Below are 17,551 nucleotides of genomic sequence, written 5' to 3'. Positions count from 1 at the left end.
GACTACTTTCATTGTTGCCCCTGCCAGACAAAGAGTGGTGCTGCATATATAGACCTAGATTCATAATTTTGCTATAATTATAGTGAAATGATCGCCTGCGGTAGAAAAAGGGGTTTGGAGAGGCAAATGAGCAGCCGGCCGCCTTGCAGCATATGGTAACCATGTGACAATATCAGCCATGCTAGTCATTGTCACCCCTGTAGCAACCCGGGAAAAGGTGTAGTTATTTCCCATGAAATTGCCCTCTCTAGTGTGTGATAGTTTATCGCACACAGTGCTGGCAGCCCCAAATCTCCCTAAACCTGCACCTAAACTCCTCCTTGTTAATAATACATATTTAATTTGCATACGTGATTTGCGATAGGCCGTTATCGCGCATGTTACGGCATTATCACGTGCAATAACGGCCTATTGCAAAATGACGAATGACCCTGAAAGCTTGGAGGAGGTGTCCTTCTAGTCCTTGGGTCAGCAAAGTTTCTCCAGAGTTACATGGGCATGCCATCTGGGAAGGGTGTTAAAAAATTGAAGAAGATTAAAAAAAATTAAAATGATAAAGTAATTGACTTTTAGACTTGATCTTTAGTTTTCAGAAACTGGTATGATAGGTAATGTTATTTTAAATTTCATACAGATGAGAATTCCTTCAAATGTGTAATCACAGTTTTGGCTTTGAAAAGTTAAAATACTAAAACCATAAATTTAGATAAGAGAATAATCTTTCCACAGCCCCTCCCCCATCCCACCCCAAGTTAAAAGCAGGTTTTTCTTACTGAAATGCCCTTTTTTTTTTAAGAACATAAGAAATTGCCATGCTGGGTCAAACCAAGGGTCCATCAAGCCCAGCATCCTGTTTCCAACAGAGGCCAAACCAGGCCACAAGAACCTGGCAATTACCCAAACACTAAGAAGATCCCATGCTACTGATGCAATTAATAGCAGTGGCTATTCCCTAAGTAAACTTAAAACAAATACTGTGGTTTGACAGTCCTTTATAAGTTTTTACTGGACAATGAGTTGCTGCCCACTAATATTTTACTGTTAGCTAAAAATGAATTTTAGAGAAATCTAATGCTGAGTACTTAAAATCTCAGTGGGGCCTTACCCAAAGCCAGCTACCTTTCTTCTTAATAATAATGTACTAACTTTAGAACATAAAAGCATAAGATTTGCCATACTGGATCAGACCAAGGCCAAGTCACAAGTGTCTGGCAAGTACCCAAACATTAAATAGATCTCAAGCTACTATTCCTTATTGATTAATAACAGTTTATGGATTTTTCCTCTAGGAGTTTATCCAAACCTTTTTTAAACCCAGTTACACTAACTGCCATAACCTCATCCTCTGGCAATGAATTCCATAGATTTGCTGAGTGAAAAAAATAATTTCTTCAATTTGTTTTAAATGAGCTACTTGCTAACTTCATGGAGTGCCCCCTAGTCCTTTATTATCTGGCAGAGTAAATAACCAATTTACATCAATCTGTTCAAGTCCTTTCATGATTTTGTAGACCTCTATCATATCCCTCCCTTAGTTGTCTCTTCTCCACACTGAACAGCCCTTTTAAAATGTATATTCTGCTTTTTCATGTTACTTCAAAGTAGATTATTTTTAGTTACCTCTGCCCCATCAGCAATGGAAGAAAAAATAAGCTTGCCCCTGCACCAGCTGTCTGAAAATTCCTTCTTGAAATTGCAAGTTATTACTGACCAGCATCTGGCTTCCAGCAATGATTTATTATGAATTGTCAAAATACAGCATTTGCTGAAAAAGTTTTTCAGCATGAAGTGTCTCTTTAAGGAAGAATATACCATAATTCACAAGATATATGAATAAATATAGGAGATTAGGCATGAGGAGTTCCTCTCCTATTTGAAAAAATCAAAGTCAACACATAATGGCTGATACTTGGAGTATTTTGGATCATCATCTTCCTTAGAAAAAAAAATATTATAATAATGTCAGTACTGTAATTTTAATGTAACCTATTCTGACAACAGATAGACAGATGCTGCCTGGAAATAGCTTGGAAAGAGACAAAAAAATACTCTTTGGTGTTAGAATAAAAGCAGGACATTTTGGAACTACCTTGCTGAAAGCAAATGGGAGCAGATTTTTCTATTTCAGGAATTTCAAGAGCTGAATTAACTAAACAAGATTACATGCCTCCTCATACTTTTGCTTCCTGTGTGCCTAGCCTCTTGCAGGTCTCATATCTTCAGAGTAAATTTGATAGGATCAGGAAGTTGCATTGGAGCGGAGATTGAACCAACAGTCAATAAAAAAGATTTCCGGTTCTAGGAAAGATGTACGGCATTTTCCCAGAGGGACTGCATTACAATATATGTTCTAATATCAGTGGGCCAATAGATTTTATTTTTGCTACTGCTACTATCTCGCACAGTTTTACATCTGCATTTTTCCGTAAGTATATGGATGATAAAACATTTGCATACAAACCACCAAAAGATTATATAGGTATTGATTGGGTTTCAATCATGCGCCTAAGTGTCATCGGCAGATGAAACGTTCATGTGTGTTTATTACTCTTTTACAAGCGCTATGCTTCCCAGGGATGCTGAACTTAGTGTATTTATGGTGGATGAGTCAGTCTGTGCACTGATTGGTCAGAAATTAAACACCCCTGGGACTGTCAGTCAAACGCAGCCCCTTTTCTGCTCCATTCACAGATTTATGAGCGTGCACACGCGCAGGAAGCAATTCATTCAGAAAAGTTCATTCACAAAATTGCCATCGCCTTAAAATCTTTCTCGGGCGCACCGTCTGCTGCTGTGATCGGGCTTCAAAGCCAGCCTGGAAAACGGCTAGAAGAGGGACTGCGGCCACAAAAAAACCGTAGCAGCGTTTTATGAATCTGTCTGCAGTTCTGGGATCACATTCCAGCTGAAGCTCCTGGAAGACAAGAGCTCTTCTGGAGAGCTGCACTGAGGGCGTTAGAAGATCTGGAAAGTCAACCCTGGTTCTGGCCCCCAGATCAGCTATTTCTTCCATTTTTGTCTGTATTATCAGAAGAAAAGACATGACAGGATTTTGATGCAACAGAATTTCAGTTGGGCATCAAAAAAGTGACCAAAAAGGAGAAGTGCAGACTCCAGTTTATCTCTGAGAATCTGCCTCCGTTGCACTGAACTAACTGACTTTCAGGAGTTTGTACTGCAGTCAGGGCTACCACAGTATGCATAGTTTCTTCTCTCTAGTTAGATCAATGCTGTAGTAGGTGCAACTGAAAACAAAGAACATTTTTCATGCCTTTTTTGGAGAGGCGAAAGTTAAGTTCGGTCATCTACAGCATCTTTTCAAGCTCATTAAACTACTCTGGCAGGTTTTTTTTTTCCCTCGACTGCTCAACAAAATATCTACTCACTTCTCACCTGTGATTTGATTTTAAATTTAAAGGCATCATTGGAGGAGGTGGGGAAGGGCGAATTCAGTACTAGATTTCTGAGGTTTTTAATTTTTTAATATTCTCCTGAACCATTCAGTTTGCCCGTCATTCAGGGAGAAAGCCACTTTATGCAACAGCATCCTCTTGTAGCACCATCGAGGCTATGCGAGAGCGGACCCCTCACAGCCTCAGTGAACACAAACTCTATGTAGGACTCTTCAGACCCCCGGGAATGCTTCACAGGGCTAAGTACAGCCGATTTCGGAACGATTCCGTAACTTCCTTAGAGGAAGGCACCCAAGGCACTCCTTTGAACATCAAAGGCTCCTTAACTCGCCCCGATTTCCCCCTGGAAGATGCCCCTTTGAGCACCGAGGACAGCTCCAGCGCCCTCTGCACTCTGCTGCCGAAGATGGCTAACATCAAACTGTCCAATCCGGCCGGGCTGCTCAGCCTCAGGCATTTTTCCCTGGGCACCAAAGAAGGGGCGAGAGTGAAGCTGACGGAGAGGAGCGCGTCCCCGCCGCCGGAAATCAGCTGCGCGAGCTCGGTGTCCGCGGCTCCGGAGGCGCGAGTGGAACCCGCAGCAGAGCGCGCGCGGCCGCCGAGGGAGGACTCGGCCTGCGCGAGCCGGCGGGACGTGCGCCCTCCTCTGCCCGCCGCCGCCGCCGCCCGCGCCCTGGAGGCCGGCCTGACCTACCACGTCCGGGTAAGTTTTCTCTCTCTCTGTATCGGGCTGGGAAACCAATGCGGAAGCGGCAGGAGTCTCTTCAGGAGACACCACGGAGGGGCTTCCGGGAAAGCTCGCCGCACTGGTTTCTCGGCTCTTTTTTTAAGGTGAAAATCAGGCGGTGCTGAAATGCCCGGAGTTCACCTCGCCGTTTGGGTTCGTTGTCTTTCGGGGCTGCCGCAGGAAATCTTAGCGCCCCCCCCCTGTAGGTGGCGTGAGAGAGCGCTGCCTTTCTGCGCGCGCCGCCAGGGAACGGACATCGTGCACGAGGTGAAGCGTTCCAGCTCTTGCTGCAATGGGTTTGCAGAGGGATTTTCCTTACAGTGCACACAAAAAAAGGAATTCACACCGCCCCTGTAAAATGTAACATATGAAGCGAGTCAGCATTGAGGAGAAGGCATCGATGTAATTATTGTATTCAAAGCTATCTCCTTAATTTTAATAGCAAACATTCAGATTTGCATACTGCATGAAGGTGATTTCTAATTCTTTTTGACTAGCATTGATGCACACGCTATCTATCCATTTGTTCAGGTTTTAGTGAAACAAAAATAGGCTTATTTATATTCCACTTTTTCAGGCATTTAAAAGCGATTACGTTCAGGTACTGTAGGTATTTCTCTCTCCTCAGAGGGAACTCTGGTTTGTCCACTGCTATAATCACTAGGCTATTCCTCCAAACTGGTATGTTTTTAATAATGTCTAGCCCTTTTTCCTTTTCATTCTCTCAAGACCTCTAACTGTAAATACATACCTAGCTAACATTTCCTTTATAGATCAGAAACTACCTTTCATCATTGCAGTTCTCTGAAATAAATACTTAGAAAAAGCACTTTCCACCAATGCAGTGTGTTTTTTGTTTGTCAGCATTCTTTCTCATCCTTCCATAATCTATTTTTCAAATTATTTAAAAAATGTGGCTACATTATGTGTTTTGTGGGGGGGGGTTTAAAGAAAATAGAATGCATTGTTTTACTTTGATGTTCTTTTACTTTATCCCTCTGTCAAAAAAGCATCTTGATCCTGTTGGTGTACACAGGTCAAGCTACAAGCAGCTCTGCTTCGCTGCCCTGGGGCTGTCACTATTGAGCAGCGTGGGGCTGACCGGACATCATTTGCTACAGCCAGAGGGAGAAGACAATGAATGGCAAACAGAAAAATTGGGATACAGTGATGGCATTAGTCAAATGATATCAATACAAACGATTTTTAGGGTCTGATTCTTGGAGGGGGGAGGGGAGGGGAGTCAGTTTTCTCAGTGGTTCTGTTAGGTGCCTACATTTTAGGTGAATTTTCAGCCAAACAGTTTCCCTTAAGTTTTTGGCTGAAAATGTTCCTAATTTTAGGCCTGCAATTCATTTGCCTAGATGTAGATGCCTAAGTTAGGTGCCTAGCAATGAAAATCAATATTTAGTGCCTAACTTTTCCCCCCATTTTAACTCCATCCCTGGAGCTAGCACTATCACAGGGCTAATTGCTGCCTCAGGTAGTCTGGGAGAGGAAGGAGGGTCCCCCTTTGATGTTGCAGTGTCTTTCCAGGACAGGACCCCTCTGATGCTCCTGCTGCTGGTCCCTCTCCAATGATGTGGCTGGCTGCCTTCTCCTTTCAAGAACATGGCCAGCTGGCCATATGATATTGTGTTGTGTCCGTCGCTGTCCGACATCTCTGCTCCGCCCACCTTACCTCGTTGGCGACTCCCTTCGGGGTTAATGGAAGGCTAGCTGCTGAGGCATCTCCAGGCTGTCCTCCGGCGTTCCCAGACCGGCTCGACGCTGCAAGACGCCATGTTGACCAGATATCTAAGGGCGTGTGCGCGGCCCGACTGATGTACCAGCATTGGCACGAACCTCAGAGACGTCCCCCTGAGATGATGTCACCAGCTCCAGATATTTAAGGTCTCAGTTTTCGCTAACAAGACTAGTTAGCAAGGGTTCACTTCCTCCTGGTCGCTGTGGATGGGATTCGCTCTCCGCAAACCCAGCTACTCTGCCTCCTCGGACTTCACTAGAGGTACCCGCTCCTCGGAGGCCCCGCTCTCTCTTTTTCTTTTCAGGTCGCAGTCCGGTACCAGTACTCGCTCCTCGAGGGCCCACGTCCCGGACTTGCTCCTGAATACCACTTCTGCTAAGAAGTCATCGCTGCTTACAACATTGTGAGTTTCCATCTATCTCTCAGAACTTTTCCTGGGTCCAGGTGCTCGCTCCTCGAGGGCCTAATGCATACCAACTCCTGGGCTGCCTTAAGAGACTATTGTGTGAGTGTTATCTTCAAGGACTTGTTCCTGAACGCCGCATGCTTTGCCTACTCACTTTCTTAGTTTCTCTACAGCTCAGCCATCTTGGGATCGCTGTTCCAGTACCTGAGGAACTACAGCCTAGCCGGGTGATTCCAGCTCACTACTGCCACCTCTGGTGGTTTACTATATTGTCTAATAAAAGAACTAGTGTGTGTCTGTCTCCTACACTAAGTCTGACCAGTGATTCCTCTTGGGATTTCCCCCGAGGGCGTGGTCACCTGCCACTGGTCCAAGGATCCACCCACAACTATTCTAAATAACTATAGATTGGTAAATACCAGCTTTAACAATAGAGCTTTCTGACAGATTGCTAACTCCCAGCTTTCTCTACAGAGCTCTGTTAACAGATTGACAACAGATTGCTAACGCCTCACGGAGAACACATCATATTGTAGCTTACTATGATGCCCTCATGCTTTCCTTGGCTTGGTGCCTGCCTTGCCCACCCTTTTTAATGGTTCTGCCTATAGCCAGCTACTTTTTAGAATTTTAAATTTAGGTGCTCAGCTCTAGTCATATTTCAAAAGGGTCTAAATTAAGCACATAAATGTTTGAAAAAATTGACTCCCAAGCTCCTTCCCATTCTGCATCTGTGGGCTAAAAAGATTAGTGAATTAGGCGCCAGAAGCCTTCCATCTTTTCATGGGTTATGTGTAACATGAATGCAAAAATATTTTTGTGATGTACAGTTAGAATGGTTGTGTGATACCAGCCTTAAACCAGTGGTTCCCAGATGTCTCCTGGAAACCCCATGACCAGTTGGTTTTTTGGATATGCACAATGAATACTCATGAAATCAATTTGCATGAGCTAGGTCTCCACTGCATACAAAGTTTCATGCATATTCAATGCGGATATCTTGAAAATCTGACTAACCATGGCTTTTCAGGATATCCGCAACTGGTTAAATTTCTATTTAATGTTTTTTTTCTTTTTTACATTAAAAAATAAAGTATATTCCTAATATTCTGGGCTTTATGAAATAAATCATTCAAGCATTCCATATTGTGATATAAAGTAATGTTTCCCAACCCTCTTCTGGAGCCACACCTAATCAGTCGAATTTTCTGGATATCCACAAATTGGAGACCTAGGGTATGCAAATGTAGTGGGATCCACAGTTGGCTTGTTGGCTGAAACCGGGGAGCTACAATGCCAGGATTCATCTGAGGGGGAGGGGGGGGGGGAATAACCTCTTGGGCCCTTGGTGCTATCATGGAGACTGTCATCCAAATGAAATCTTACCCCACCTGTCCTAATCACTGGGCAGGGAGTCTTCCGTGGGGGGAAAAAAATCTTCCCATTTGGGTACTAGTAGCCCATATAACCACGGAGTCCAGTAATGGTTTTTCAAATAAAAGTTAAAAAATAAGAATCCAAGTCCATGTAGAAAAAATTAACAACATCAGCAGAATCAAAACAAAAAACACCATAGTCTTTTTGTCCATGGTAAATCTCCTAGAATTTCTTCTTACACCTGTACCAGCATCCACTTCCAAAATCCCTTTTCCTTGGAGGGCAGCGTAGTCTCTGTAGTTCTAGCATGAAAAACGGTGACAAAAACCTCATGTTCAAAAGATATTTCAAACCTCATGTTCAAAAGATATTTCAAGATAGCTCTCAAAAATAGACAACTCCACAGATCTTTTTTCCACAATCTCAAAGACCAAAAAATTGTCTCAATCTCCCATTACTGTTGTTTGCTGGTAGCAAAAACAAAAGATCTAAAACCCAGCCCTTCCGGATACCAAGGTTAGCTTTTGGGAACTGGTTCAAAAATATAAACATCTTCCACTTTTTCCTCTTCTCCAAATCGCTTCTCTTGGTCAAAACACTCTACAAGCAGCAAAGATCATGTATTGATCATTCCTCTTGGGGAGAGGCAATGACCCTTTGCTCATGCTCAGGGGGTATTTTATATCCCTGAGTCAAATCCCACAAAAAGGTGGGGATAAAGCAAGGGGAGGACTCCAAAATACAACACTTCTCTATAACAGCAATTATAAGGAAAAATATTAGCGACAGGAAAATCTGGGTCACACAAATCTATCTTATGCATATTCACTGTGGCAGTCCTGAAAACCTGACTGGCTGTGTGTGCCTCCAGGGCAGGACTGGGAAATACTGATCTGAAGAAAGAATATGTTCACTCTGTCACAGTCAGTTCTTTCATGTCAGATTTGGGCTTCACTTTAATGATGTCTGATACTTGTTTCTAATTATCAAAAACCTGATCTCTAGAACATTATTTGCACATATATAAATCTTCTCTTGGACTACACAAGTGACAAAATCTTGAGGGCAATAGGTGCTCAGTCAAGAACAAAGACAATGTCTGTATTATACTTCTGTGTTCCACTTTGATATACTGTATGTGGAATTGCTGGATATCAAGAATAAATAAAAACTTAACTCGAGGTTGTCACAGTATGTAGGATTTTTCTTATTTGTTCTCGTATTGAGCTAAAAGGGATAGGCAATTCCATTCCTGAAGAGCCACAAACGGGTCTGGTTTTCAGGATGTCCACAATGACTATGCCTCCATTGTATACTAATATATCTCATAAGAACATAAGAAATTGCCATGCTGGGTCAGACCAAGGGTCCATCAAGCCCAGCATCCTGTTTCCAACAGAGGCCAAAACCAGGCCACAAGAATCTGGCAATTACCCAAACACTAAGAAGAACCCATGCTACTGATGCAATTAATAGCAGTGGCTATTCCCTAAGTATAATTGATTAATAGCCATTAATGGACTTCTCCTTCTTATCCAAACCGTTTTTGAACCCAGCTACACTTAACTGCACTAACCACATCCTCTGGCAAAAAATTCCAGAGCTTTATTGTGCGTTGACTGAAAAAGAATTTTCTCCGATTAGTCTTAAATGTGCTGCTTGCTAACTTCATGGAATGCCCCCTAGTCCTTCTATTATTCGAAAGTGTAAATAACCGAGTCACATCTACTCGTTCAAGATCTCTTATGATCTTAAAGACCTCTATCATATCCCCCCTCAGCCGCCTCTTCTCCAAGCTGAACAGCCCTAACCTCTTCAGCCTTTCCTCATAGGGGAGCTGTTCCATCCCCTTTATCATTTTGGTTGCCCTTCTCTGTACCTTCTCCATCGCAAGTATATCTTTTTTGAGATGCGGCAACCAGAATTGTACACAGTATTCAAGGTGCAGTCTCACCATGGAGCGATATAGAGGCATTATGACATTTTTAGTTCTATTAACCATTCCCTTCCTAATAATTCCTAACTTTCTATTTGCTTTTTTGACTGCTGCAGCACACTGAACCGGCGATTTTAAAGTATTATCCACTATGATGCCTAGATCTTTTTCCTGGGTGATAGCTCCTAATATGGAACCTAACATCGTGTAACTACAGCAAGGGTTATTTTTCCCTATATGCAACACCTTGCACTTGTCCATATTAAATTTCATCTGCCATTTGGATGCCCAATCTTCCAGTCTTGCAAGGTCCTCCTGTAATGTATCACAGTCTGCTTGTGATTTAACTACTCTGAATAATTTTGTATCATCCACAAATTTGATAACCTCGCTCGTCGTATTCCTTTCCAGATCATTTATATATATATATTGAAAAGCACCGGTCCAAGTACAGATCCCTGAGGCACTCCACTGTTTACCCTTTTCCACTGAGAAAATTGACCATTTAATCCTACTCTCTGTTTCCTGTCTTTAACCAGTTTGTAATCCACGAAAGGACATCGCCTCCTATCCCATGACTTTTTAGTTTTCATAGAAGCCTCTCATGAGGGACTTTGTCAAACGCCTTCTGAAAATCCAAATACACTACATCTACCGGTTCACCTTTATCCACATGTTTATTAACCCCTTCAAAAAAATGAAGCAGATTTGTTAGGCAAGACTTCCCTTGGGTAAATCCATGTTGACTGTGTCCCATTAAATCATGTCTTTCTATATGCTCTACGATTTTGATATTGAGAATAGTTTCCACTATTTTTCCTGGCACTGAAGTCAGGCTCACTATAGTTACCCGGATCACCCCTGGAGCCTTTTTTAAATATTGGGCTTACATTGGCCACCCTCAGTCTTCAGGTACAATGGATGATTTTAATGATAGGTTACAAATTTTAACTAATAGATCAGAAATTTCATTTTTTAGTTCCTTCAGAACCCTAGGATGCATACCATCTGGTCCAGGTGATTTGCTACTCTTTTGTTTGTCAATCTGGCCTACTACATCTTCCAGGTTCACAGTGATTTCGTTCAGTTCGTCTGACTCATCACCCCTAAAAACCATCTCTGGAACTGGTATCTCCCCAACATCCTCATTAGTAAACACGGAGGCAAAGAATTCATTTAGTCTTTCTGCAATGGCCTTATCTTCCCTAAGAGCCCCTTTAACTCCTCTGTCATCTAATGGTCCAACCGACTCCCTCACAGGTTTCTTGCTTTGGATATATTTAAAAAAGTTTTTATTATGAGTTTTTGCCTCTATGGCCAACTTCATTTCAAATTCTCTCTTCGCCTGTCAAGCATTGTCAAGGTAAGTGTTTTACACTTACCTTGACAATGCTTATGTTTTATCCTATTTTCTTCATATGGATCCTTCCAATTTTTGAAGGATTTTTTTTGGCTAAAATAGCCTCTTTCACCTCACCTTTTAACCATGACAGTAATCGTTTTGCCTTCCTTCTACCTTTCTTAATGCGCGGAATACATATGGACTGCGCCTCTAGGATTGTATTTTTAAACAATGTCCAAGCCTGTTGAACACTTTTAACCTTTGCAGCTGCACCTTTCAGTTTTTTCTAACTATTTTCCTCATTTTATCAAAGTTTCCCTTTTTAAAATTTAGTGTTAGAGCTGCAGATTTACTTATTGCCCCCTTCCAGTTATTAGTTTAAATTTGATCATGTTATGATCACTGTTGCCAAGTGGCCCCACCACAGTTACTTCTCTCACCAAATCTTGCATTCCACTAAGAATTAAATCTAAAATAGCTCCCTCTCTTGTTGGTTCCTGAACCAATTGCTCCATGAAGCAATCATTTATTACATCCAGGAACTTTATGTCTCTAGCAAGTCCTGATGTTACATTTACCCAGTCAATATTGGGATAATTGAAATTTCCCATTATTATTGCACTGCCAAATTGGTTTGCTTCCCTGATTTCTCTTAGCATTTCATCATCTGTCTGACCATTTTGTCCAAGTGGACGGTAGTATACTCCTATTACTATACTCTTACCCAACACACATGTGATTTCTACCCATATAGATTCTACTGAGCATTTACTCTCTTGTAGAGATGTGAATCGGATCCGATATCGGATCCGATTCACATCCGATATTGGATCCGATTCACATCTATAGAGATGTGAATCGGAACCAGAATCGGATCCGATATCGGATCCGATTCACATCCCTACTCTCTTGTATGATCTTTATCCTGTTGGACTCTATACCCTCCCGGACATAAAGTGCCACATCCCCACCAAGTTGATCCTCCCTATCATTGCGATATAATTTGTACCCTGATATAGCACTGTCCCATTGGTTATCCTCCTTCCACCAAGTCTCTGTGATGCCAGTTATGTCAATGTCATCATTTGCTGCTATACACTCTAACTCTCCCATCTTACTTCTTCTGGCATTGGCATACAGACATTTCAAAGTGTGGTTTTTGCTTGTTTTACCAACCTGTTTTTTAGTTGTTTGGGATAATTCGGAAATCATTAGCTTTAGTGATTTTTTACATATAGGCATATGAACTATGTTTGCTTTTAATGGAACCTCTCTGTTGGGATGCCCTAACTCTCCTGTTTCATTAGTATCCTTCAAGGATACATTTCTCCGAACCATGCACTGCTGAGTGACTGTCGTCTTTCCCCCTTGTTCTAGTTTAAAAGCTGCTCTATCTCCTTTTTGAAAGTTAGTGCCAGCAGCTTGATTCCACTCTGGTTAAGGTGGAGCCCATCCTTTCGGAAAAGTCTCCCCTTTCCCCAAAAGTTTCCCCAGTTCCTTACAAAGCTGAATCCCTCTTCCCTGCACCATCGTCTCATCCACACATTGAAACTCTGGAGCTCTGCCTGCCTCTGGGGACCTGCACGTGGAACAGGAAGCATTTCAGAGAATGCCACCCTGGAGGTTCTGGATTTCAGCTTCCTACCTAAAATCCTAAATTTGGCTTCCAGAACCTCTCTCCCACATTTTCCTATGTCGTTGGTGCCCACATGTACCACGACAGCAGGCTCCTCCCCAGCACTGTCTATAATCCTATCTCATGCATATTTATTGTGGATATCCTGAAAACCAGACCTGTTTGTGGCACTCCAGGACCAGAGTTGCCTACCCCTGGTCTAGGATTTATAACAACAAACACTGCATCATGTAACCTATGTTGACTGATTCATCTACTGAGCAAGCTCTTAAAGCAGTGTCTTCCTGACTGGTGTGCTGTCAGACCTGATCTGGTGAGCCATGGAAAAGTCCTTAGTGCCTGATGCTTCGGTCCATACCAATACCAGGGAGCTGCTCTCAGCATCTCGCAGCACACGAGACACCAGCGATGACTCAAACATGCATAGGGACCTTCATTTTCAGTTTTTATTTTATTTTGCCTGGGAATTTAAAGTTAGTGGAAACATGACTGATATAACACACAGAAGAAAAACCAGTGGAAAAAGCAGTGACTTTGAAGTTAACATCTTTTTTGGAAGAGACAGGTGGGTTATGCTCTTTTCAGTAGGAGTTCCGGTTATGTCATAGTACAGAGATGGTTTTAATCTCTTTCAGTGATGGTATATTACATTGGATTTACAAAGATCAGGAAGGGGTATTGTTATTATTGGATTTGTCCACTGCATTTGACCTGGTGGATCATCGGATATTATTGAGACTGTGTTATGTTAGGTATTGTTGGGAGGGTGTTGCAGTGAATTAAGTCTTTTTTTGTTAATGGAAAATTGTCTTCTGCTATTACATTTGAGTGTGGGGTCCCTCAAGGTTTACTTGTTCCCCACATTTGTTTAATATCTTTTGTGTCCAGTGGGAAGGTTATTGGATGAGTTGGTGATGAGGGGATATTTATATGCAGATGATGTTCAAATTGTGGTACCATTGGGGAGGGATAGGTTACAGACTGTCTTGGATTTGAGTTCTGCCATAGATACAATTCTAAATTGGCTTGTGGAGAATAAATTGATATTGAATTAACATAAAACAGAGCTGCTTAAGTTGGATGGGGTGATGTCTGATAGTTTGCCAATCCAAGTGAAGATGTGTTTGGAGTTGGCGGAAGCGGTGGAATTTGTGAGAGATTTAGGGGCGATTTTAGATTTACGCTAGAACATTGTGTTTCTCATATAGTCTACAGCACTTTGGAAATTGAAGCTGATGAGGAGACTGCATCTTTATTTGAACAATCAAGCCTTTAAGACGCTTATTCATGCTGTGGGTATTCATTCTGGGCTACTGTAACAGTCTTTGTGGGGCTTCCTTGTAAGGTTCATGCATAGACTGCAGATAGTCCAGAATGTGGTGACAAGGGTGGTGTCAGGTTGTTCGAAAAGGGAATCTATTTCACTGGTGCTTCAGAAGTTACACTGGAGGTCCCAGATTGAGTTTAAGATTTTAATATTAACTTTTCATGCCGTGAGGTGCTCGGGGCCTAAAAGTTTGAAGGATAAGTTGAGGTTGTATGTACTAGGATGTCAGCTGAGATCTAGACAAGGTCAGTTATTAGTTCTATCGTTTCAAGTTCCGAGTAAAATCAGACTGAGAGCACAAGCATTCTTAGTGATAACCTCCATGCTTTGTAAAATAGAGCTGACAAGAATTATTTGACTTTTTATGACAAGGTCAAGACCTGGATGTTTACCAATCTTGATTGAGAATTGTATTGGTGGGAAGCGATATGTGGGGAGTGGGTGGCTGGCAGATTCTAGGTGGGTTTGGTAGATGCAGTATTGTTTATATTGTTAAATTTATGTGTGGTTGTGATTTTGGGGTTTTTTTTATTTTAATTTTTGTGTTTGTTATTTTATTATGCATATTGTGCTTTGGGCAATACAGTTTTTGGGTTGGGGTTACAATTAACAAGAATTTTTAAATATATAAATACATTTTTATTTTGTGATTAAAAAGTGCAAAACATTGAAATTCCCAGGCAAAATAAAAACTGAAAACAAAGGTTCCTAAACATACAGGAGCTTCTTTCTGAGCACATGTGAAGTCATGTATGCCTCTCCTTACTAGCTACAGTTTGAGTGCTGGAATGTGGGAATTAATGGACAACATGTAGGGCATGAATAGCTGGGCGCTACTTTGTGCAGCACATACAGCACCTCCTCCACTTTTCCCCTCATCTTTTGTCTCCTTCCAGCCTCTGTCTTATCTCCAGGCTGAGTGCAAAACAATCTTTTTCTATTAGATGTATACTCTTTTTATTGCGGGCTGAACAACCTTTGCCATTCTAAGCTATGTGAGTCTGTAAATCCTACAGCAAAAGCGATTATGTCTTGAATTAGTTGGGGTTTTTTTAACCAGTATGCTATATACATATGATTGCTTATTACACTGAATATTTAATAGAACAGCTCTGAAGAAATGTGCATATTCTGGTGGAAGTAGACATTTTTAAATGAGACTGGAAGCAGAAAAACAGAGTGTGTTTATTACTGCAGTTACACACTCCTCATAACCTTGCAGTGTCAGTCACCTTATCAAAGGCATTGGTTTTCAAGCCATTTAAAAAAGACGCACTCCTCTGGGCAAGTGTGCACCGAGTGTGAGTCATCCAGAAATTGTATGGACACAAGCTCTCTCTGGCACTGTGCCTTGCCTTTCAGAAACAAATCCACCAAGATTCTCCGAGCCAGTCAATTAACTAAAATGAGTCAGTGCATCTGAACCTCATCAATGATTCACGATTGCAAAGCTATTTTTAGATGCCATGCTATCAGAGGCATGGAGCTGGGTGCCAGTGTTTTATCATAATATGCCGGAAGGAATGATGAAGACTAGGTAGGTGGTGTGGGTCAAATTATAAGAAGTAGATGGGCAAAGTGTGGTGAGCAGTTATGTTTTGCCCTCTGCTGCTACAATTTCCAAGGCAATATATTGTAATTGCATTCTATGTTTGAATAGTAGTCATGATAGGAATTTACATTAACAATTAAAACAAAATATAAAGCATAGCCTTAAAACTTGAGACTGTATGGAGTATACGAACTGTATTTCACTTGGCCAGATAATAACCTATCTAAATAGCATGGCATAGATTCAGTGGCAACCGTTCACAGGCTATAAGAAGTCACAGGCAGGGGGGGGGGGGGGCAGTCCTGATATTAATATCCTACTGACTTTCAGAGGGAATGACAGGGGAAGCTGGGGATGCAGGCTGCCACGCCTGGGGCTGCCAACCACTTGTAAGTGTCCAGCGCTGCATATTTATGTAAATCATGATTGGCTTGGTTAAATTGCATATTAATTAATTATGTGTACCTTTGTCTGCTTTAATTTGAAAGTCTGAAATTTCAGACCTATTACAATTAACTTGTAACCTATCATTAAAATCATCCATTATACCTGAAGACTGGAAGGTGGCCAGTGCAACCCCGATATTGAAAAAGGGCTCCGGGAGTGATCTAGGAAACTATAGACTGTTGAGCCTGACTTCAGTGCCAGGAAAAATCATGGAAACTGTTACAAAGAATAAAATCACAAAACCTTTAGATAGACATGGTTTGATGGGACACAGCCGGCATGGATTTACCCAAGAGAAGTCTTGCCTCACAAATCTCCTACATTTTTTTTGAAGGAGTGAATAAACATGTGGACAAAGGTGAACCAGTAGATGTGGTGTATTTGGATTTTCAGAAGGCGATCGACAAAGTCCCTCATGAGAGGCTTCAAAGAAATTAAAAACTCATGGGATAGGAGGTGATGTCCTTTTGTGGACTGCAAACTGGTAAAAGACAGGAAACAGTGGAAAAGGGTAAACAGTGGAGTGCCTTAGGGATCTGTACTTGGACCAGTGCTTTTTAATATATTTCTAAATGATCTGGAAATGGGTACGACGAGTGAAGTGATCAAATTTGCAGATGACACAAAATTATGCAGCATAGTTAATTCTCAAGCAGATTGTGATAAATTGCAGGAGGACCTTGTAAGACTAGAAGATTGGGCTTCCAAATGTCAGTTGAAATTTAATGTGGACAAGGTGATGCATTTAGAGAAAAATAACCCTTGCTGTAGTTACACAATGTTAGGGTCCATATTAGGAGTTTCCACCCAGGAAACTCAGTATACTGTGGCGGTCAAAAAAGCAAACAGAATGTTAGGAATTATTAAGAAAGGAATGGTAAATAAAATGGTGGATGTCATCACGCCTCTGTATCACTCCATGGTGAGATTGCACCTTGAATACTGTGTGCAATTCTGGTCACTGGATCTCAAAAAAGATATAGTTGCACTGGAGAAAATGCAGAGAATGGTGACGAAAATGATAAGGGGCATGGAACAGCTCCCCTATGAGGAAAGGCTAAAGAGGTATCAGCTTGGAGAAGAGATGGCTGAGTGGGGATATGATAGAGTCTACAAAATCATGAAAGGACTTGAACAGGTTAATGTAAATCAGTTATTTAATTGCTTGGATAATAGAAGGATTTGGAGGCATTTCATTAAGTTAGCAAGAAGTTCATTTAAAACAAATCAGAGAATTTTTTTTTTTTTTTTGCTTAACACATAGTTAAGCTCTGGAATTCATTGCCAGAGAATGTGGTTACAGCAGTTAATGTAACTGGGTTTAAAAAAGGTTTAGCTAAGTTCCTAGTGGATAAGTCTATAAACTGCTACTAATTGATAAGTAATAGTAGCTTAGGATCTATTTAATGTTAGTGTACTTGCCAGGTTCTTGTGACTTGGCTTGGCCACTGTTGGAAACAGGTTGCTGGGCTTGATGGATCCTTGGTGTGACCCAGTATGGCAAATCACATGTTCTTAACCACAAACATGTAATAATTTAGACCCACTGTACATATGTAACAGAAATAGTTCTTAAAATGTGAACATAAAATTCATGGACACAATGTTTTGTTTTGTTTTTTTTACTGAATGACCAACAAT

At 41.5% G+C, this 17,551-nt stretch overlaps 1 protein-coding gene across 1 annotated transcript in view; it reads left to right on the top strand.

The window, feature by feature from the left end:
* Positions 1 to 3,405: 3,405 nt before the first annotated feature.
* LOC115075210 (SHC-transforming protein 4-like) overlaps positions 3,406 to 17,551 on the top strand; it is an 89,742-nt gene continuing 75,596 nt past the window's right edge. Inside the window, exon 1 of the mRNA XM_029575479.1 lies at positions 3,406 to 4,116. Within this exon, the coding sequence (XP_029431339.1) occupies positions 3,571 to 4,116 (546 nt within the window). The 5' untranslated portion in view covers positions 3,406 to 3,570. The remainder of the gene's footprint in view (positions 4,117 to 17,551) is intronic.

This window comes from Rhinatrema bivittatum, chromosome 13, assembly GCF_901001135.1.
Source record: "Rhinatrema bivittatum chromosome 13, aRhiBiv1.1, whole genome shotgun sequence".
NCBI lineage: Eukaryota > Metazoa > Chordata > Amphibia > Gymnophiona > Rhinatrematidae > Rhinatrema > Rhinatrema bivittatum.
Note: the sequence above shows the minus strand (reverse complement) of the source record. Positions and strands in the feature narration are given on the sequence as shown.